The sequence below is a fragment of the Pan paniscus genome, chromosome 3, assembly GCF_029289425.2.
Source record: "Pan paniscus chromosome 3, NHGRI_mPanPan1-v2.0_pri, whole genome shotgun sequence".
Lineage (NCBI taxonomy): Eukaryota > Metazoa > Chordata > Mammalia > Primates > Hominidae > Pan > Pan paniscus.
The window spans coordinates 119,966,540-119,990,271 of record NC_073252.2 but is presented as its reverse complement, the minus strand read 5'-3'; the positions used below and the strand labels follow the sequence as shown (position 1 = coordinate 119,990,271).

The following is a 23,732-nucleotide window of genomic DNA, read 5'->3' as shown; positions in this document are numbered from 1 at the left end:
GTCAGGCTGGTCTCGAACTCCTGACCTCAAGTGATCCACCTGCCTCAGCCTCCCAAAGTGCTGGGATTACAGGTGTGAGTCACCACACCCTGCGCAGTTTGGTATTTCTGCAAAGGGAAAAGCTGCCTACCTAGGAAGAGCATTGTCACACAGCACTATTTATCAGCAATAGATGAAGAATTCATTAAAATACTGAATATGCCAGTTTAAGGTATATTTATGGTATTTTATATATTCCTGTTAATTGCAGAATTTTTCTCTTAATTTACATATGTCATATGTAAAATGTTTAAGACAAGAAATTAAGAATCTTATGGCACCATCTTATATGAAAGAATCTCTGAATATTAACCATTTTACATAGCAGCTTTTGTTATTGTTAGTATTGTTGTCCCTGATAGTAATAATAATAATCTGCTTGATTAATGAGTCCCCAATCAGCAATTTTAATCATGGGCATTTACATATTGTTTCTCTTTATAATATGAAACAATCCAGGGTATCAACAAGATTTTCTTCATTTTACCTTACTCATCAAGTAAAAGGCACAATAAATTACATTATTTAAACCCTGGGAAAGAAATCCAGCGGGGCTAGAAAACATATATTAAAGAATTATCTTACTTAGAACTTAGAAGAGATTTAGTCCAGCCACACAATGTACTTTAAAAACAATATTCTAACAACTTCTCATATTTTTCAGGCCAAAAACATATATCATTGCCTTTTATTCACCTCCCTCATACTAGAAGGAGAGCAACAGAGAGATGCCAACAGGAGTCCATAGCACTGGGAATCCACTCCTCTTCCCTAGCTGTTCTTAAACTAGAAGATGGACCATTTGATGATTTCCTGGTTACTTAAACTTAATATAAGAAAATTAAAATCAATTGTTTTTCATACAAGTATGTATATCATCATGTACTACAGACTTACTGCTAACATTTCTGCTTCTAAAAGGGTCCGATATTGCATGCTGGTAGTGGCATCCACATGTAAGAGTTGTCCCTTAATAGCAGGAGTGTAACCTAATAATAAAAACATAAAAACTAAGAACCAGGAAAACAATTACAAAATGAAACATCTTTGGACTAGAACCAACTCCTACCACCACTCAAAGAAGGAATCCTTGAAAAATGGTAGTCACTATTTAAACACACCTCAGTGACAGGGAGCTTGCTAACTTAATAGGTGATCCCTCTCATGTTCTAAAGGAACAAAGTTCCAACTCCATATAATATCTATTCTGATTTTACTTTCCTTTGTAGTTTGCAAAACTACAAGTCTATTCTTTAAACAGTAGTTTTCAGTTACAGAACACAACTCCTTTTCTTCTTCCACTGACTCAAGGGTACATATTTTCATCATTTTCAACTACTCCTTATATAATGACGGTTACTAAGTAACAGCTATTCCCCTCATGTAATGACAGTTTCTCAGCAATATAGTCCATTCTCAACAAAAGCTGAATAGTTTAGAGTATTGTATTTCCTTTCTTAAAGAAATCTCTTCCTATGAACACTACTTCTGTGGTCACTATTATATGGCTAGTTCCACATGCATCCTGCATTCTGCTCTGGGCTTTTTTTCTTTTTTTAAATACCTGAATCTCTAAAACGTTTTGTTATATATTGTTCTTGCCTGACACCTAAGTCCATTTTCTCTTTGCCAGTTGTCTTAAAAGCTACCTAACCTCTATACCCAAAACCTGACTGGGCTTTCCTTAGACCCTTAACTCAATAGTTCCACAACAAGTATGCTGTGGTACTTGCCACACATTTATAATAGATAAACTCAAGATATTGACTCCTCAGTCCTCAGGTGACTCCTTTACTCCAGTGTACCAGTATTTGTATAATACTGCATAAAACAGTAAAAATACTGTTTCCTATGTGTATCATCAGTTGTGAAAAGGCAGAAGCACTTCCTTAACTGAAACATTATCAATTGTGTAAAACTCTCAACTGCCTTTATACCCCATCATACACCTGTAAAAGATGTATGGCTTTTCTAAAAGATGCTTTTGGCTTTTCTAAAAGATGCTTCTTTCCAACTGCGTACTCTGAATTAGCACTCCTAGAGAATCTCAAACATTTCCTTCAAGCCTTAGTAAGATTGTATTTTTAACACTAGATAAGGGTTAGTTATTCACTAAAATAGCCTCAGAGTTATGGGAAAAAGATACACTATGCCATTCACAGTCACTTTTTCAATTGATTATCTAAGCAGGCAGGCCTGAATGCTACCACTTTACATAAACTAATGAACGTAGTCAACCCTCTGCCTGCTTTCCTCTTACAGCACCAAAATAAGTGACAGAACCAAGAAACAAGAGCTAAGAATTACACAAAAATGAATTATACTTAGCAACAGAAACACTAATGATGATTGATTTTAAATGTGGGTAAGTTGCTACTCTTTACTCTCAAGAAAGAAAATAAAGCAGAATTTCATCTTAACTGCTCTCAATTACAAGGCAAAATGAAGTTATAACAATTTGATAAATTTAACAAAAAGTATTTATTCATGTTATTAACTGTGTCAGTGCCCATATTTCAAGTGCATGATCAACTTAGATCATCTCAGCTCAGATGAAACTAAAGCTGTGAGGACACACTTTAACATTTTTAACATGAAATGTTTATTAAAGTTATGCCACTCAAAGTACCCAGCTTACTCCCTGACGAAATCTACTAATAATATAACCTAAAACAAAGCCTTGCAGTCATCCAGTCAATTACTGCCCAAACGTCTGGTACAGGGTTCAGCACTGAGAATACACTAAAGAAAAAAAACAGCACCTGCTCTCATAGTGCAACAGTCTAACTGGAAAACTATGCATTAAGTAAATTATGCTCAGTTCTACAAAAGAAATGTATACGTTATAATAAAAGCATATAAGACTGAATTTGATTAGAAAAGGTTTCCCTTTTCTCTAAATGCTCAATTATATAATATTTCCCTTTAATGAGTGTAGGCACATCAAAACATAATAAAAAAACTGAAAAAGAAAACCTTATTAATGTTAGTCTAAGATGATTAACAAACTTTATTATTTATAATTATTTCCCTAATTATTTAAAAAGAAAAGTAACAGTTGCAGCTTACCATTTTCTTCAACTGTCATTGGAATATTAATTTCTAAATATGAGCCAGCTCCTACATTTACATGTACAGCATTTGTTTCCTACCAAAAGAAAAAAATTAATTCATATAAAACATTAATTATAATTATTCTCCCATCTTTACTTTTCAGTTATTATTACAGAAGAAATTATTGATGTTAAGTAAGTATTACAAGTTCCTAAGAACAAAAGTTCAAATTTTTACCAAAAATACACTAAAACAATTTAGCCAGATATAAAGGAGAAAATGAGCCAGAATATAGCATGAAGGTCTATTACTATTAATTTCTTCCCATTATTTGACATTTAATAAAATTATGATGATAGTAAAATACATAAAATTATTTGAAGGGAAAACAGCTCATATAAATTAATCCAAGTATGGGACTAGTCACCATGAAAAAACTCTGAAAAATAATGTCAAAATTTTAAATACTATTTTCTACTATATTATTATAATAATTACCCTATTTTTGGTAAACAGCAAATCAATTGTAGCATCTGCAATAATATTCATTCGTAATTCAAAAGCAAGGATCTGTCTTGGTCTCCCAGGCTGTGCAATTTCAGAAACTTTCAGAACTTGATAGTCAGGTGGAAAGAAAAACTTCCACAAACAATCTCTACATTAAGGAGGTAGAAAGAATAATGACATGTTATTCAAACAAAATTACTTCTGATAAAGGAACATAATCAATATTCTAATTTTTTATCATTGCTATCACATTTGACAATTAGACTGTTTTCTGCAGTATTTAACACTTCCAGAGATCAATGAGCCTTGATTACTCAATAGATATACTATTACCAAATGAGACATAAGAGAAAATTTGCACTATTCAAGAGTACTATGACAAACTAAAGACTCTCTACAAGTATATAAATTGCTCAAATGGCAAACAAAGAACTGACAGAGGATAGCTTAATTAAAATCATCATTCCAACCTGGACAAGTTACTCAATCTTCCCCAGAAAATTTGAGCTGCTTCCTCTTCTGTAACACAGGAATAATATACCTTGTCTCATACAAAGGCTCGGAGGTTTAAATGGTAAGATACATGGAAAACACTTAGCAGTGCATGGCACATGGAAGAATTGGCTATTTCTATTAGTTTCATAATCACTTTAAATCAATATTATATCATTAAAAGGCTAAAGAGCAATAGATTTCTAAAAGGTAAGTAGGTATTTGGAGGCTAAAGTACTAATGTTTTTCCCTCCCCTTATCATTGGACAAAAATGAAAGAGCCCAAGAAATTTTCAATTCAGAGTCTTCTACATGAGCTAACATTAGTATTGTATAATGTTACTCATACATTCAAAGAAGGTGCCAGTCTATGGCTTTAAAACAGGAAGGGTTGAGTCAGCAGTGACAGAAAATGCTACCTAGAATAAATTAAGACTGGGAAAAATTAGATGAACCAGACAAAATCTGTACACTAAGTCTCACAGACTCTAACTTGCTACCGTTAAATTAAAATATATGAAAGGAAAATAAAGTTCTGCAAATGTTTTAAGACACATAAATATAGAAAATTAAGAATATTAAGGATAGAGAATCCATTAGATGATCATTGACTACAAGGTGGGTAGATAGGAGGACATAATGAGAAGGGCAGTAGACCTGAAGGACTGGTTTGAACCTCAGCACTTCATGCTGTAGCTTCACTATCTTGCCCAAATCACTGAACCTCTCTGCGTCTCCATTTTCGCACAAGTTTAATGAGTTCATTACATCTGTCCTATGAATCTCACTGAGTTATAAGGATCAAGTCGGAAAATACTAATGAAAGTACTTTAAGTGAAAGCAATAAAAAAAAATGCCAGACAATGTTAGGAAGGTTTGTATTATTATAATCATCATCTGAAGATTAAGTTTCATTGTAAAACAGTTTGTATTTCAACTCTGTCATGAAAATTCATAAAAAGAAAGCATGAAGTAAAAACTCAATAATATCTTAAATATTCAATCATGTAAAGGTAGTAGAACTGACACCAAAATCTAGAAACTAAAATCATGTTATGATTATAAAATCTATAGGCTAAAACCATGCTATTTCAAAAGTCAGTAACTCCTCACAATGCTGAGTGAATTATCCAATAGCAAAACAGCTGAGATTTCTTTCTGTATGCCTTATGTTAATAGATGGCTGCTAAGAAAACTGTCCTTACTATTCATTACTGATTACAGTTTGTATTTGTGCAGAAACTCAATACGGGGAAGGAGAAGAGAAAACGGCTGCGTAAGACCTTTTGAACATGTAATTGAGGAGACAAATATTGCTCACATTAGTGAATTTAATATATGTGAAAAATAGATTTCTTTTTTTTTCTTTTTTAAATAAACCTGAGTGTTTTTTTTAAGTCCAGGTTAGAAATGCATTGCTCTTCTCTCCTGGCAGTGGAAAAATCTACTGAAAGGAGTGGTTAAAGCAAATTTCTATCTTCAGTGTCATTTCTCTATTGCATTTTAGTTTGGGTTTTTGTGTAAATATACCCTAAAACTTATGAAAAATACATAATGAAATTAAATACAGTTTAAGAAGAATCACACTTTATTTAAGTGCTAAAAAATGCAAACACACTTCATGGCCCTATGTTAAAGCATTATTTTCATTTTTTCTTCACAAACAGTACATAACTCTTCTGCCAACCTAATAAAATAAACCTTTCTTGAGATTTCTCAATATAGTTTAAATAGATGTAGCTCTATTACTTAATGAAATGTAAAATCTCTCATTTTCAACTATATGCTATATGTCAAATATAGCATGACTTATAGGAAAAATTTTACCAGAAGAGGAAAATTTAAATCCAATAATGTGAAAAGTATTTTCTTTCTAACATGAAATTTTATGCTCTGCTTACTTTCAAGTTTAACAAATGACCTAATGCAGAACTTAATGAAGTATTGTTTTAGCATAATGCAAGAATTTTCAAATAACGAGCTTATTCATTTACCATATAATTGTTAGTTAGCTACTTAATGAGGCAGGTATTCCTATATACTACAGATAACAAGATTAATAGAATATACTGTTTGGTATATTATACCTCAACCAGCCTTCTTAGAATATACTACTTGACAAAATATATAATTCTAATAATGCTAGCTAAATGGCACTTTTTAAAAAAGCATTTAAAAAGTCAATACATCAAGTTAGTATCAGCACTCTTTCACTAATCTATCAATGGCCCCGTAATATCTGCTCAAGTGAATGACTTGGCTTGTATTTCTCTATTCAAAAAAGCTAGTTCATGAATAGAAAAACTAAACTAATTTTAAGAAATGTCTAATTTTGTACATAAAAACTTAGATGCTCCCTCATATTTAATGGTAAATGTCCCCTTCTTTGTTTAAAATTCTTCAAGAAGTAGAAAAATGTTAATATATTAAAAATTAAAAATACTTTAAAATAAAATGACATTATAAAATCTATACCTCTTAACCACTATAGACTATAACTATAGGACAATTCTCCACTATCCTCATGCATTTATAAAACTCTTCCCTTGCCTCAATGATTCACCCTCCTCTTCTTTCCCTGGCTAACTCTCAATTATCTTTCAAAACTTAATTTACACATTACCTCAACCAAACAGCCTTCTTCTCTCCCCTAATCTTTAATATAAATTATATACTATATACTTGGAATACCAAGTAACCTAAAAATTCATACATTGAAGTCCTAACCCCTAAAATTCATATGCTGAAGTCCTAACCCCCAGTACCTCAGAATGTGACTATATTTGGAGATGGGGTCTTAAGAAGGGTAATTAAGTTAAAATGAAGTCATTAGGGTATGCTGTCCTAATCCAATATGACTGGATAGTATGATCTGGACACAGAGGTACACAAGGGAAAGACCACATGAAGATACTGGAAAACAACAGCCATCTACAAGTCAAGGAGAGAGGCCTAGATCACATCCTTCTCTCATAGCCCTCAGAAGGAACCAATCATGCCACCACCTTGTTGGAGGACTCTTAGACTCTAGAATTGTGAGAAAATATATTTCTGTTGCTTAAGCCACATTATCTGTGATGCTTTATTAAGGCAGCCCTAGCAAACTAGTAGAGTACTTTTCTAAGTTCTTCATCAAGACCCTTTACTTACCTTTATTATAGCACCTAATATTAGTCTTTTGGTTCTTTCTTCCCCACTAAAACTGGAAGATATATGTCTTTTATTTCTGAATTCCCATAGTCCCAACAATATCTGGCATATAGTAGGGGATCAATGAAGAAATCGTTGTTGATTAAATCCAAAAGAAAAAAAAATGAACCAACAAATATGCTCCTCATTCTAATCAATCTAATTCTAATCAATCAGAATTAGATACTAAGTCTAATCGATCAGCTCCACCTTTGGAATGAACTTGCTTGTGGAGAAGCCACAAGCAAGTTATTATTTGGATCAAAATGTTTAGTGATATCTTCCTCTGCCATAATAAAATAGTTTATAAAAATTTTAAGCTAGCTTTTATTTAAAATTATATACATCTAAATACATCTAAAAAACTTATTAGAAATATAACGTACTCAAGTACCTCTGCCTATCGGCCCACGGTCCATAATTAAAATCTGTTCCTTTACCACAAACTATATCCAGTCCCCAACATGGAGGCAAGTCTTGTAATTTGCAATCCTCACTGCTCATTTCTCCTTCAATATTTTCTTCTGTTTCTTCCGGAACAAGTCCTATATTCCAGAACATACAATATAAAGGCAGTTATTTAAAATGGCCATTAAAAAGTTTCCTTAGATCAGCAGTTCCAACATTTTTTGGTCTCAGGAAACCTTTACACTCTTAAAAATTATTGAGAACCTAAAAGGGGTTGTTCTCATATTGTCTTATGTCTATCAAGAATTACTATGTTCAAAATTAAAATTTAGCAATTTTAAAAAATATTTTAAAAATAAACTCATGTTGACATAAAATATTTAATGTAATTAAATATAACATGTAATATAAAATTAAATGAAATTTTAATCTCACTTTTAATGAAGAATAACTATTTTCTAAAACAAAATAATTTAGTGGTAAGTATAAGAGGTTTTTTTGGCAAATCTCTAATGTCTAGCTTAATAGAAAACAGGTGGATTCTCATAGCTGTTTCGGCATTCAATCTGTTACTGAAGGATTTGGAAAAGATCTGGCCTCGTAAAGATATGTAGATAGAAAAGGGAGGAGTATTTTAATAGCTTTTTCAGATAATTTTTAATACTCTTCTTTGATACTATCCCAAAATTCAACAAATGGAAATTTCTTAAAGGTTAATTGCAATGTGGAATCTGAAGCCATATCACTAAACTTTTCATATGCTGTTATGTTAAAATCTACTGGTCTATGTTGCACTTTGAATACATTTATCTATGCATGACTTTTGTAACATCATGCATTGGGAAATACGGGTTCACTGAGTAATGCAAATTTTTTCCAAATATTGACCAATTCCATTATTAAACATTTAAAAACATCACACTTGCTATATCATTGGTGGTCTCATCATAAAAGATGTTAACTATTGGGATGCTGTCAAGCTCATAACAGCAGACTCCAATTTTCCAAAGTTCTAATTTTCACAAGAAAGCTCAAATTATAGTTTGTCTCTAATTACTCTTTCAAATAAAACTGGCACTCCATGAAAAAAAAAAAAAAAACGCAATTAGTGCAGCTTGCAACTTAATCATACAAGTGCTTTTCCTCAAGACACCAGAATATTTTGGTATGCAGCACAAGCGCTTTATGTGTACTTCCCATTTTCTCACACCAAATATTAAAAACACTTTAATCAAAGGTCAACATTTGACAAAATAAATAATTTCTATTGCTTAATCAAGGAAATTTTAATGTGATTTTGACATTTTGTTTTACCGTAAATGTGTGGCAGTTGAAAAATACAATGACTACTAGTATAATTAGGAACCATTTCCTTGATTAGTGTTAAAGCAACAACAGTTTTACCCACCATTGCTCTGCACCATTAGCACAAATGTCAACATGGTGAAAAGGCAAATAACATCTTAGTTTTACTTTCAAAATACTTTGACCTTAAATACTTTTATACTCTGAAAGGTATAAAAAGAGCAGAAGTATGAAAAAAGAGCTTAAAACCCAATGTTTAGATACTTTTAGAAAATGGAAGCCACCTGTCAAGAATTCTAACTAGATGGATTTCAATCCTCAAACTTTAAGTCTCAAATCTAATATACTAAGCTTCTAAGCTAAGATGAACTACCTTAACTATCACTACATCCTTTAAAGGTTTTCACTCATGATCATTTGCATTCTCAATTTTTGAGGTTTATCTACGAAAACTGAATTTGAAAAAAATAATGTTCTCTTTTAATCTATAATACCAAACTAATATTCAAGTTTTGAGAAATGACACAGATATTTTTCAGATATTTTCACTCTTATCTACATTTACCATTTCCTGATGGCTAAGCAAGAAGATTTAAAATATTACTAGATATCAGCATTTCATAGAAGAAATAGAATTGTAGCTATGAAACATACTTTTAAAAAAAAACAGGCCAGGCACCATGGGCTCATGACTACAATCCCAGCACTTTGGGAGAATGAGGCAGGAGGATCACTTAAGGCCAGGAATTTGAGATCAGCCTGGGCAATATAGCGAAATACCATCTCTACAAAACTTTAAAAATTAGTCAGGCATAGTGGCATATTCCTGTCATCTTAGCAACTCAGGAGGCTGAGGTAGGAGGATTGCTTGAGCCTGGAAGGTCAAGGGTATAGTGGACTATGATTACGCCACTGCATTCTAGCCTGTGTGACAGAGTCTCACTCTGTCACTTTAAAAAAAACAGCAACAACAACAACAACAATACCTGGCTCATCCATGTAGTAGTAGATGTCAACATCATTTGACTGCATCACCACAAAACCTTCTCCCATTAATCTCGGTGGTCTATAAGAAGGTGGAGGGGAAAGCAAATTAAACAAATCTCCAGAATATAAAATGTTCAGTATCCTAGTTAATGCTGGCAATAAGTGAAAAGAAAAGGAAAAAAAAACTAACAAGCACATAACAAGTAGCATCCTGAAAAGAAAGAAAAACATCTTTCCAATGAACAATCATCCTAAGAAATTGTTCCATGTTTTATTCTATGTTGGACTTAATAATAAAATGATACTAAAAATTTATCAGTAAATTACTTCAAGAAGAAAAAAAAATTTGGTTTTAAAAAGAAAAAATTTAGTTTTATATTTTTCATTTTCAGTTTTGAATGAGAGAAATCGATTTAAAACAAAGTTTAAATACAATGGAATGATGATCACTGGAATAAAATGATCATATTCTGCATTTACAACAAAATTAAAATTTGACCACTTAATATTAATAACTAATAAGTATCATTTTATCTATCTGTATATTAAACTATAATCATTCAAAAACATTAAATAAAAAAGTTATCATTTTTATCTTCTTATTACCTATTTCCATGAATATTTAATCAACTTGAAATAAATCTAGAGCAAACATTGTGAACTCTAACTCTGGAATGAACGTTTTTCTACCATCAATAATTTCCCAGAAACCATTAATCTTTGCTTGCTTTGATTAAACAACTTTTCTCTTTGTCATACATACATCACAATATCTTCTTGCATATCAAAATTAACTTCTCAATCATTAGATGATATTAAATGCAAAAACTTGCAATTTTTTTCTAAATATGTATTAAATCACAAAGGTTAATGTTTAATATCATCATGTAATCTCCACACTTAAACAAGTGAAAAATACAATTTTAAATCTTTTTATACAAATTATTAATAGCAAGACACTTTTTCATCTTACTCTATAATTTTTCAAAAAAATCCTGATTTATTCAGTATTATACCTTTACTCATACACATTTGTGTGCACAGTCCACATTCCAGAAGATTCTTAACCAAGTCCATGATCTTGAAGAGTGAGGCCAGGAAGACCCACAGTCACCGTGATACTCAAAAAGGAAAAACCCTCTTTCTATCATTCTAGCCAAATCCTGGAAAATCGAATACCAGGCCAGCCAAGAGTTACAACTAAAAAGGAATAATCATGTTTCACATAAAACCTCATAAGGTACCTACACACAAAGATAAAAGCTGAGACACTGTACTGAAAACTCTCCATATGAACACTTAAATTACATAAATTCAACCAGAGTATCCTTTACACACACAAAAATTGAGAAAAAACATAAAAATCACAAGAGCCCATCTCCCACTCAGCATCCCACCACACTGAGTCTAGTGTACATCATTCCTATAATGAGTCTTATAAATACAAGCAGCTACTTCACTGAAGGAAAAAAAAAAAATGGAAAGCTAGATGGAAAACTGACAGTTTGGAACTTAAAGAAATGTCAAGTGGGTCTCAAAACTATACTATCTTAACTTCACCAAATTTTCCAAGAGTAATTTCGATTCAATTTTCGACTTTCAATAACTCAAAGTGGTATTCCACTGCAATGAATCTGTTCAATTTACTCTTTAGTCACATCTTCTAGAAACAAAAACCTACCTGTAATGTGTATCTCCTAACATACAAACAGGAACTAATTGCACAAAGTAAGTTTCCAAAATACAATTAGAAGGAGAAAAGGATAAAAAAATTATAGTTATAATCATGCAGAAAAATATTTAAAATTAGAGTTTATCACTGGATAGCATACCCATTTATCCTATAAAGAAGGACTACATTGTTAACTGCTTTAATAGAGAAATATACCTAATTTTTGTACAACTTGTAGCAAAAAAATTAAAAGGATGTTAAAGTTTCTAGCTGTATCTATATTACCTACAAGAAGTTTTTTATTATTTTTATAAGATTTTCTTACTCATCGTTTTGAAGACCAACATATCTTGGACTAGGAACAAGCATGACTCGAACATTTTCAAGCTTTCCTTTCACAATATGCATGAATTGGTCAAGATGACTTGAAGGTGGTTTTGTAGTATAAGTTAAGAAAGCATCATCAAAGTTGATGCACAGAGTTTGCGGCTGGTAGTGATTTCCAAAGGCCAAACGTCCCTAAAAAAAAAAAAATAAACAGATAAGAGACATTATATCATGCTATTCTGGCCATATTTCTTTCTTTAGCTAAACTAATAACAAACATTTTCAAACAACAGCTTAATGATTCCACTTTAGGACTATGTGCTATTTAAATTATTCCACTGGTCAATTTAAACCAGTACTTAAAAGAAAATTTAAGTACTTAAAGAAATTTAAACACAAATTTATCAGAAAACAGTATTTTAAAATAATTATTTCACTCACACTATACAGAAATGGGAACTAAAAAAAATCCACAAAATTATTTAATTTTCTTACATTAAAATCATATTTGCAAAAATTAAAAGTTCTACATTACTACCCCATGAAACAGTAATTGTAGCAGAATTTACTTACTGTGCTCACATTGACCTTTATGACTGGAATAAGTGATCTCCATGAAGATGTGGGGTCTTGGGATTCTGTTTTTACTTTAACTCTAACAAGAAAAAATAAAACTGACATGAATAAGAAAAACTTAAATACCTGAGGACATAGTTCACTTCCTCACAATACCATACCTCACAGTATCAGTTTACCTTTCCAAATACATCTAGTGACTACTTCAGTAAACAGAACAATGATCATCTGAAGGAATACTAATATTCCTACAGCTGTCTACTGGAGCACTCTTATCATATCAACTTTTAGATGGATAAGCTATTATAACAAAACTATGTTTTTAGAATAACAAGCTTTAATGACAAAACTATAAGGGATGATATGCTGTCATTACATCTTCCATTTTGCCCATTATGTTACTATACGACATTTTATAAGACAGCCAAAGTTATTATTAAACATAAATGATTAAGGTACAAGTCACTTTGATGTTTGTCTACTGTTTCAAGCACTTCTGAAAACAATCCAGTTGCTCCTCTTCCTTACCTCACCCAAACGCCTTGTGCCAAATTAATCTTCCCTTAATGAAATGAAAATGATAAGCCAAGAGTAAGAAAACTGGCCATATACAAAGTACACAAATGTTAAGAAATCAAAATTTCACAGCAATTCACTAAACAGATAGATAATATATAAATAAATAGGTGTGGCTATGTCCCAATAAAACTCTATATACAAAACAGGCAGTGGGCTAGACTTGTGCTATAGTATAGGTCTAAGTTTGCTGATCCTGTTCCAGAATAATTTTGTAGGTAGACCTATATACACAGATATGTATTTTTAAAAGCAGACCTACATATACAGATATGGAACAATCTTACAGACAAACTGCTACATAAAAAGCAAATTACAGAAAAATACACACTATATGAGGCACATATTCTAAACATATATGTTTAGAAACACACAGAACAAAATCATGTATTTTATAAGCACCTTAAATATGTATGTATACGTTTATGTACATACATTCAAAAGGATAAAAACTAAATTGATAACATTAGTTATTAATACGGAGAAAAGTAGGATTTGTGTGCAAGGGAATAGAACGGGACTTTTTTAGATTACATATTCTATATTATCTCAATTTCTAAAATAATTATATAATTATTTATGTTACTAAAAGTTTCAGTTAATTTGCAAAGAAATATTAGGCTCTGTTTAGGTGCATAGCCTCAATGATATTCTAATAAAGGCAAATGTTTAAATGCTAGAGATTAATAAAATTCAAGTATGATACTGAACCTTTCAATTTTCGATTGGGTTCTTGTTCTTCCATTTTCCCGTGTTTTATCATCATCTTTCTTAGGTGGAATTATTGTTGGCTCCAAACCAAACAACTCTTGAAGGCGTCCATAAAGATCCGAACGATTATAGACATGAAATTCAAAGTCATTGACTGTGATGTATAACCTGGTTTCTGCCTTTGGATCTAAAGACACCAGTTACAAAAAAATTTTTAGTCAACTTTTTAAGAACTTCAAAGTTTTTACTCAAACATTTTTATACACCTAAAGTAATTCAATTTATTTTAAAATAGAATTCTATGATACAGAGAAGCATATTAATAAAATAAATACAAAACACTGGCCAAAAAAAGAAAAAACTTGATGTTTCTGTTATATTTTAATTTAGCATTCTAAAAACAACTTTAATTTCTAGATTCCGGTTATATACTGAAAAAATTTAAAGATTTTTATGCTAAGAACAGTAAAGTACCACTTAAAGAGTAAAAGTACACCTTTACCCTAATATAGCCATAATTTTATACCAAAACATATGCAGTAAAATGTTTAAAGTATGATGCTTTATTTAACTATCATATTGGTATTTGAACTTTTGCATCACAGAAACTACAATTTTTCATAAATACTTATTTCCATAAACATACACAACACTGAAACATAGGTTTTATGAACTGTGGACTTCAATCTTCTCAAATAAAAGACATAATTACATTAAGTAGAAATAGCAATAGTAATTAATGAATCCATTTAAAGTGATGGATGAGGCACTTGTTTCTACTAAGGAAATAATCTAAAACAATGCATCACATGTCAACCAAAGAGAGCCACAGAAGAAAGGTACCACAATCAATGCTTTCTTTTGTTACCAAATGAAAGAACTACCATGTTTTCTGAGACCTCTTTTTTATAACCTTTATCCATTTTTATCTCTATTGAACAAATTCAAACATTTATGGATATTCAAATGTTTTCCACTTTATAACAGATGTTTTAGAAAACTATGGAGTTTACAAAACTCTGATTTTATCATCACTTGGTTGAAAAATCCTTTCTTTTCACCTAGTAATCTACTGTAATTTATAACTTCATTCCTACAGGAATATAGATTTAAACTTACAAGTCTGAGCCAGCCAAAATTACTTTAGATTTCACTATTACTTCACTAGTATTTAGTCTTCTATCGTTTTGCTATCATTCTCTTGCCCCACATAGCTTTTCCCCTCTTCTATACTATATGATATACTCTTCCCTGATGAAGACTGGCGTAAATGGGCTAGTATTTGGCATCTGTAGAAATAATGAAATCAGAATATTAGGGGCAGATTTCATGTCTGGAAAAAGTATTCCAACAGCTAGAGCAGCTGTTCATTAGATAAGTTTGAACAAAGGCTAAGTTTTGTCATACAATATTCTGAGAGAGTATGAAATGGGCATTTTGCAGTTTCTCATGTGTGGTTTAGAAAGGCAGTATGCTAATGAGTCTCTAGACTGTGACTGTATAGTACCAGTAGTTAAACCAGCATTTTTACCTTTTTTTCTTAGCAACTGCTATGAATGTTTTTTGTTTTTTGTTTTTTTTTTGAGACGGAGTCTCCCTCTGTTGCCCAGGCTGGAGTGCAATGAAACAATCTCAGCTCACTGCAACCTGGCACCTCCCAAGTTCCAAAAATTCTCCCACCTCAGCCTCCCAGTGAGATGGGATTACAGGCACCCGCCATCATGCCTGGCTAATTTTTGTATTTTTAGTAGAGAAGCGGTTTCACCATGTTGTCCAGACTGGTCTCGAGCTCCTGACCTCAGGTGATCTGCCCGCCTCAGCCTTCCAAAGTGCTGGGATTATAGGAGTGAGCCACCACACCCAGCCCTACAAGCTGTTTTTCCTTAGCAACTGCTATCAACTATCTAAAAAATAATTTTAGGTGGCATTTAAGTGAAGGTATCTTACTTACACTGCAGAGATGGCTAAACTTATTCCTAAGAGCCACGTTCTTTTCAGTCTTGGCTTTTGACACATTCACTTAACTTTGAGCAGGCCCAATATTTCTGCCTTTGATTTCATTTATATAGTCTATCTAGTTTGTTCCTTAGAGAGATTTACTTTAGGTGCATATTTTCCCCTACATGTCATGCTTCTATTAATCTTGCAGTCTATTTGTTAGATGATTTGCTCTTTTGACTAAACTTTTCTTTTTTTAAAAAATATTTAGCTAACATAAGCCATATTGTTAACAAGATTACAGTGGAGCTGAAACAAAATTTTTTGTTTACATAGCTGGTTTATGATTTTGAAAAAAAAATGTACCTCTTTATGGATACTTACACTAGATCTTTTAGTCTCAATTATTTTCAGTATTTAGGATATTTGTGTGAATAAATAAAGCTGTAGGGGGACAGTGAGGTTGGAAAGTAGAGAAGAAGGTCCATTTGAACTAATATCCCATGCTATTAACAGTAGAATTTTGTTCCAAAGAACAAAACTTGGAAAAAATTGATCTTCTCAAAACCCCTCATCAACTTGGAAATAACTAATACTTTAAAAACCTCTCATTTTGCTGATTAAGAAAGAAATTCCTGTGATTGTAACTTGTAGAGTCAAAGCAAAAACCTAGGTCTGCTAAATTCTAGTCCAGTGCTCCTTGTATTATAAAACAGCCTTGTCAACTGGGGCCCAAATAAGTCCTTGGAAATTCTTATCATAAATATTGATTGCAGCTTGTGGAAAGGATGGACACCTGCAGTATCCAGAGGCAACTGACAGTTTAAAGCTATAAGCCTAATGACACTGACCACTTTAGAATTTTCTGATTTTAGAAATTCTCTGATTCTAGAATTTCTAGAGTGCAGAACGTAAATCTTAAATTGTTTAAGCTTTTTTTTTTTTTTTTTTTTTTTTGAGACAGGGTCTCGCTCTGTCTCCCAGTGTGGCATGCAGTGGTGCAACCATGGCTCACTGCAGCCTCAATCTCCATGGCTCAAGTGATCCTCCCACCTCAGCCTCCCAAGTAGCTGGGACCCCAGGCATGTGTCACCATGTCTGGCTAATTTTTGTATTTTTTGTAGAAACAGGGTTTCACTACGTTATCCGGGTTGGTCTCAAACTTCTGGGCTCAAGCAATCATCCCACTTAGGCCTTCCAAAGTGCTGGGATTACCAGTGTGAGCTACTGCAACCAACCCAGCTTTTTTTCTTTTTGAGAAAAGTAGTTACTTCATTTGATCATGAAATATTACATCTCATTAAAATGAATTGCTCCTCACCAGAATACACGTATGAAGTCAAGAATAAGTGACCCAAGTGTCTTTCAAGAAAGAGGTGGTTTTTGATAAAAATCTTTAACAGGTATTTATTTGGCATTCACTTTATTAATCATTGTGTTAAGCTGCGAGGGGGATTTAAAAAAAGAAAGAGGGAAATGAGTGCTACTTGAATCGATTTGGTGGAGCAGATGCATATAAACAATTACAATTAAAGGAAAAAGGGAGCAGTGAATGTGAATGGAGGAAAAATACTGAGAACTTCTAACTTTGACACAGAACATCTGGTACAGTCCCAACAGGGTCATGGTTTGACAATAAAGTTCTGCCCATTTGTCAGGAAGTAGAATGGTAGATGGAGGGCTCCTGTGAATGCCTTATTCCTCAAGGAGCCTGCATGATGATGAGTGAGTAGGATTATGTCAGACAGATGTGGAGGGGAGGGGAGCTCAGATGGAATAACTGATTAGACCAATGGCACTGAGGTTAGAAAATGTGTGTGTTTAGAAATTCAATTTGGTGGTGGTAAATTTAAGGTAATGGGGTAATAGGGGATGATTTGGAAACTGTGTATGGAGGACCCTGAACACCTGGCAGGCACAGTCAATAAACTCAGGGGAGGGCAGGGGAGTGCCATAAACTCAGCTTCTTTGAAAGGACATAGCAAAATGTAGTCACTACTTCAGATTCATACACCTCAGGTTAACAGAAATAGCTTAAATACTGGCCTTCCCTTGACTGGCTTTCCCCCATAATTTCTGTCAATGTCTTGAATTCTTTTTGTCACTCTTTTAATATTAGCATATTGCTGTCTCTCTGTATGCTCTCTGTAATTGTCCATAATCTAGAATAGAAATATTATAATTTTTGGATATTCTGTATTCTTCTTAACATTTAAGAATATTTAAATTGTTTTTGGCTTAAGTGTTCTTTTTTAAATTTTTTGTGTGCCAATGATTTTCAATAGAAAAAAAGATTCCACACCTCTATTTTATAGTGATGTTAGAGGTTGGTAGATGTTATCAATTATTACTTTTGCAATTACTAATAATTTGCTCATACTTTTACCTACAATATGACATTTAATTCTCATCAAGAGGAGCACAACATTGGTGAAGAGTCAATTAAGTTTTTCTTCCCTGTGCTTTTTTAAAGGAAATTCTCTAGTATGGAGGATGACATTCTTAACAACATACTCAATGTCCTTCAAAAGTAAAGACATGATGTCAAATAGTAATGCAGGAATAAATAATTTGGTTTGAGTACATTATCGGTCTACCATTACTCAGGGACAGAATTTAGACTATACTAGATAGAGGAATGAATAGGCTGCAAATGAAGCTTTTGATAAAAGTCTAACAAGATTAGCAGCTTATACAATCATTATATATAATATAAAAACAGATTATGTTCACTAACAAGACCTTATAATCAGTATTTCTCTCTCTGATTAAGGGCAGATCCATATGCTTGGCAGTTAACCAGAAGGAAGTTGATGTTTCTTGGTGGAAAAATTAGAAGCCTAATTGGGGCATATGCCTGAATAGACAGGTGTGCATTCAGCCTTCCAAGGAGATGGACCAAAGTCTGTCTGTAGGTAGGACCAAGACTTTTATTACTAAGTTTTTGAATTGCTCTATCAGGAAAAAAGAGGAGTGTTCAAGTGCCCAAATTCTGTGCCAGGAGCACATTTAGATCTGTCAGTTGTCCAGTGTAGCTCTTTAAAAAAAAAAAAGAACACATCTAATTTGTTTATCATAGAATGTTTGTAAATACTCCCTAGGTTATAAAATTAGTGATCTGCTTTATAGATGATTGTCAGCTAAAGACCAATTATATCTGTCAAAAATCTTTATTTTGTTTTTAGGATAAAGACTGTCTTTTGGAAAATAAACTGTAAGACCAGTTGCCTCTTAACAGGCAATGATATATCATAATGTTTAAATGAATATGGATCTGAATAAATAGTCATGCTTTCTTCTTAACCACAAGAAATTCTTATACCAAGAAGTGAAAGAATGATGGTAAAGTATGTCCCTTTCTGTTATTTTATTACTTAGAGGTTTTAGCCTACTATAATCTATTAGTGTAATTTAAAACTGGTTACATCTAAACCTTGTTTGTTAAATAAATTACATAAATAGAAAACCCTGAGCAGTTTTTAAAAGGTCAGTAGACTGTTTTGTCTTTGTATTGATTCTCAGAATTGTAATGCCTTGGCAGCACTTCTGCACCTTGCCTTTTTTACTACAAATAGCATGTGTCCCAATTACATAATTAAATACGTATCTTTTTTCTAATTTCTCTTTGGAAAACAAGGAGTCTCAATTAGCTGTTTGTTCAGAAGACTTAAGCAGTTCTACAAAATGCATTTACTTTTACTTTTGTTTTGTGAAGAGTTTAGTATCTGGGTTCCAATCTACTTCTTGCTGGTTGTGTAATCTTGGGCTCCAATCACTAGGGTTGTTGTGAGGATTAAATAAAATTATGTGCATAGAGTGCCTAGAACAGTACCTGGAACACAGCAAGAGTGCAATAGAGCTGAGCTGCCTTTATCATTATTCTGAACATTATATCACATTCTGAAAGATTATCTTAAAAGAATAACTTGAAAACAAATATATAATTTACATGACTAGTAAGAATTTGACCTTCAAAGAGAAAAAAACTAGTATTTATTTTGTACAGCAATCCTACAGGTAAGTAGAGGTGTTCTCATTTTATAGATGAAAAAAATGAGGCTCAGAGTGGTTAAAATTCTTGCCTTAAGTCACAAAATTAGTAAATGACGTTACAGGGATCACATCCTATATTCTTTCTACTATTTATTTACCTCCTTTGTCCAGTTCCTGAAGAATCCAATGCAGCCATTCTCAACATATTAGGTTTTTTTAAAGAAGCCGTGTGTGTGTGTGTGTGTGTGTGTGTGTGTGTGTGTGTGTGTGTGTGTGTGTGTGTGTACATGCACGTGTATATGAGAGATGGATGCCTTTGGAAGAAGTGCCTGTCTTTTGGAGGGATACTTGTTTGTGAGGGGACATGCTCACTGCTGGGGATATGCCTCCGTTGATCTGGAATGGTACCCCTGTCTGTATGTGGGGGGCAGGGAGGATACTTTGCATGTAGCCTCTGTGTATTTATCTCTGTGAGGGGGATACAGTGAGTGTACTCGCACTTGTGTGGGCATGCATGTGTGGCTGTGTGAGTGTGTGTGCATGTATGTGCTCATCTTTGAAAATGTTTCTCTGTACATAAATGTACCTATATGTGCATGACCATTTCTGTATGCATATATATGCCTCTCTATATGTGTCCTTTTCCCTGTGTTTCTGTTCTATGGGTGTGCTTTTAGGCAACCTGTCTCTTTGTATCTAAGTGTGTAATACTGGGGTACAGGTACGGAGGATGAAAGGAGTGTTGCCACATAAAATACTCCTGAGGATGGTAGAAGGCTAGGAATATTAACAAAAAAGATCCTGGACAGAAGCCTTGAAGAAAATACAGACCATGTAAGCATGGAGATCAGCCCACGCTTGGAGATCTGGTTTACTGTTTAATCATACAGGTCTTTGGTTGGAATATTATTAATGCAGGTGAACTAAATAGAAACAAGAGAACAAATAAAGGTGGGATGTGAACTGAGCTAAATGTTTCTCTTTTAAAATATGAGACCAAGCAGTGCATTTATCTATTTATTTATTTATTTATTTATTTATTTATTTATTTTTTAGAGAAAAGGTCTTCCTCTGCCACCCAGGCTGGAGTGCAGTGGTGTAATCATAGCTTACTGTAACTCAGCCTGAGGCATGTTCCCACCTCAGGCCAAGTAGCTAAGCCTACTGGCATATACCACCACACCCAGCTCATTTTTTAAAATTTTTATAGAGACATGGTCTTGCTAATGTTGTATAAGCTGGTCTCAAACTCCTGGCTCAAGCAATCCTCCCACCTCAGCCTCCCAAAGCACTGGGATTACAGGCATGAGCCAACATGCCTTGCCTCAAAAGGTGCTTTTTAAATGCTTACAGACTTGCTATTTGTTCAATACTTTTCTAAGGTGATTTTTGGAAGGAAAAGAGTGATTTAGGCATTTTGTTCAATCTTAAAATTTTTAAACCTATTTATTATTTTTATTTAATAATTTAACAATTATTTATTCAACATCTTCTATATACTAGTCACTGTTTTAGGCACCAGAGGTATGGCAGTGAACATAGGAAAAATTATTCACTAATGCAGAAGGGTGCATTCTGGTTGCAGAGGTGAAAATAAATAATAAAATAATAAATGAGATAATCATGGAATAAAAGCTGAAAAACAGGATAAGGAATGTTGAGGATCTTACAATATTTTAGTATTCAGTATTTAGTGTTTATCAGTGTTGTCAGCGTACATTCAGAAATTAATACCTTTCTCTTTATGCCTTGGTGTCTCCAATTAATGAAGCCATATCTTATCATAGCTGTTATATTGAAAGGAGAGAATCTGTTGTACATGCCCAGCAAGTTAGAGACGGATTTGAGAGTAATCCTGTTTTCATTTTTATACAGTCACCATTTGTTTATGCATCACTGCTGATCCAATCAGGGGCAGGTCCAGGCTCTTAATTTCCCTCATTGCTGCTTCTGCAGCTCACCAACTGGCCTTTAAAGTGTATGCCTAATAATCAGGACATTTGTATGCAGGTATCATTAGTAAACTATTGCTTATGTAAATTTGAAAACAAATAATTTAAAAGAGTTTCCTGGTAAATTTTGATTGAGTTGTTTATAACCTTGAAGAATCTCATAAGAATTAATTTCTACTGGTATAGGTCTATCTGGGAATAGAAACATATCATATTTTAGATTTATTATGCCTCCACATGTTAGATTTTCAAGCATTCTATAAGATGTTTCTCAATGTTTTGTTTTACTTAGAAGTATGACTAGGAGAAAGATACTCTGTTACTCTTTTATACAAATGAGTTCTTCTATGTACTAAGCATTTTTCTAGACACCAAGTATACAATACAGAATAAAACAAGTCCCACCCTTTACAGTTTGCTTCATTCAAGTTAGGTAGATTCCACTAATAAGCAAGTAAATATATATACAGCATCAAGGAATGCATGAGAAAAATACAGCATTGAAGAAAATAAAAGCAAGGTTAGTGGAACAAAGAGTGCTAGTTTGTGGGGGAGGGTGCTGCTTTAGAAAAGTACTCAGGAAAAGCTTCATTGATAGAGGATAGTTAACCAGAACCACCAAGCAAATAAGGGAATGAATACTGTGAATATCCAGAGGCCAACATTTCATGGTGGCTCTGCTGCAGTTTCATCACCAACACTAACAGGCCAGTTTATCTGGAGTGGGGTGGAAGGTAAGATGATCAGGAGGTAGAAGGAATTTTATAGAATATTTATAGGGATATAATATAGGATTTTATAAGCTATTTATAGGAAGTTTGTAGGACTCTATAGGTCACTTACAAGACCTTGGTGTTGTTCTGAGTGAGATGGGAAGCCACGGGAAAATCTGGGAAGAGAGAGGAATAAAATGATCTTACATTTTTAAAAGATCTGGCCAGTGTATTAAGAGCAGGTTGAGGAACAAGTGCACAGAAGCAGGGAGACTAGTTAAGAGACTATGTGATAAAACAGGTGGAAGATGATGGCGACTTGGGCCAGTGTGGGGAGAAGTAGTTGGATTCTGGATGTAGGATGAAAGGAAAGCTGACAAGATTTGATGATGACCTCTGGGACACAAAAGACAGCAGTCAAGATTTTTGGTCTGAGCAATAGAAAAGATAGACTTGCTGTTGATAAGATGGAAAATACCGTGGGGTAGGTTTGGGTGGGAAGATCAGGTGTTTGGTTGAATATTTCAAGTGTAAGAAACCTGTTACACATAAAATTGGAGACGCTGAGTAGGCTGCTAGATATTTGACCCTAGTGGTCTGAGGAGAGATCGAGGATGATGACTGAGGAAAGCTTTAACGCTAGTGAATGACAGAGTTTAATGTGTTTAAAACTGGGTTTATTACTATCAAATCTCAGAATACTTCATACATATTAAAACACCAGTGTGTTTCCTAGAGTCTAAGATTTAAACTACAGCAAGTAAAGGTGACGAAGTGCTTGATATAACAGTTTAGAGATTATTTTAGCTGTTAGTCATGTGATAAATCTGAGGAAACAGGAGGGAACACAGGCCAAAGAACTACGGCAAAATATTAGGAAAATTACATCTTCTAAATATTTGTTTTTTGAAGGATTGGGCCTTTATCATTTTTTTTATCAATTATCCTAAGAAGTCATAATAGAAAAAACCTACACTGGAGTAGAAGCAAAAGAATTTACCTGAAAAATTGTTTAACAAGTAAATTACTCATAAAAATATTGCTATATGAAAGATACTATGAAGTGAAAGTGAATGTTGCTGATTCATTTTCCTTAGTTTATTTTTAAAATATGAGTGGTAGTGTACTTTTAATTTGTTGGTTTAAAATTTACCTTTGTTTGGAATATTTTGTATTTTATATATATTTTTACAAACAATTCAAATTATTAATTTTGGTAAAATGTGATGCCTTACTGAAGAGTATATACCTCTCATTTAAATCACAGCTAATGCTACAAAAGTTAATAATAAT

At 33.1% G+C, this 23,732-nt stretch overlaps 1 protein-coding gene across 8 annotated transcripts in view; it reads right to left on the bottom strand.

Annotated features, from left to right (window-relative positions):
• BLTP1 (bridge-like lipid transfer protein family member 1) overlaps positions 1-23,732 on the bottom strand; it is a 212,504-nt gene that overhangs the window by 164,464 nt on the left and 24,308 nt on the right. For all 8 annotated transcript variants that reach the window (XM_008969477.4, XM_024928495.4, XM_003816409.5 and 5 more), the window contains exons 7-14: positions 13,844-14,030; positions 12,554-12,635; positions 11,979-12,172; positions 9,981-10,060; positions 7,676-7,826; positions 3,592-3,748; positions 3,109-3,187; positions 937-1,028 (exon numbers count right to left, since the gene is read on the bottom strand). In XM_008969477.4, coding sequence (XP_008967725.3) covers positions 937-1,028; positions 3,109-3,187; positions 3,592-3,748; positions 7,676-7,826; positions 9,981-10,060; positions 11,979-12,172; positions 12,554-12,635; positions 13,844-14,030 — 1,022 coding nt within the window. The remainder of the gene's footprint in view (positions 1-936; positions 1,029-3,108; positions 3,188-3,591; positions 3,749-7,675; positions 7,827-9,980; positions 10,061-11,978; positions 12,173-12,553; positions 12,636-13,843; positions 14,031-23,732) is intronic.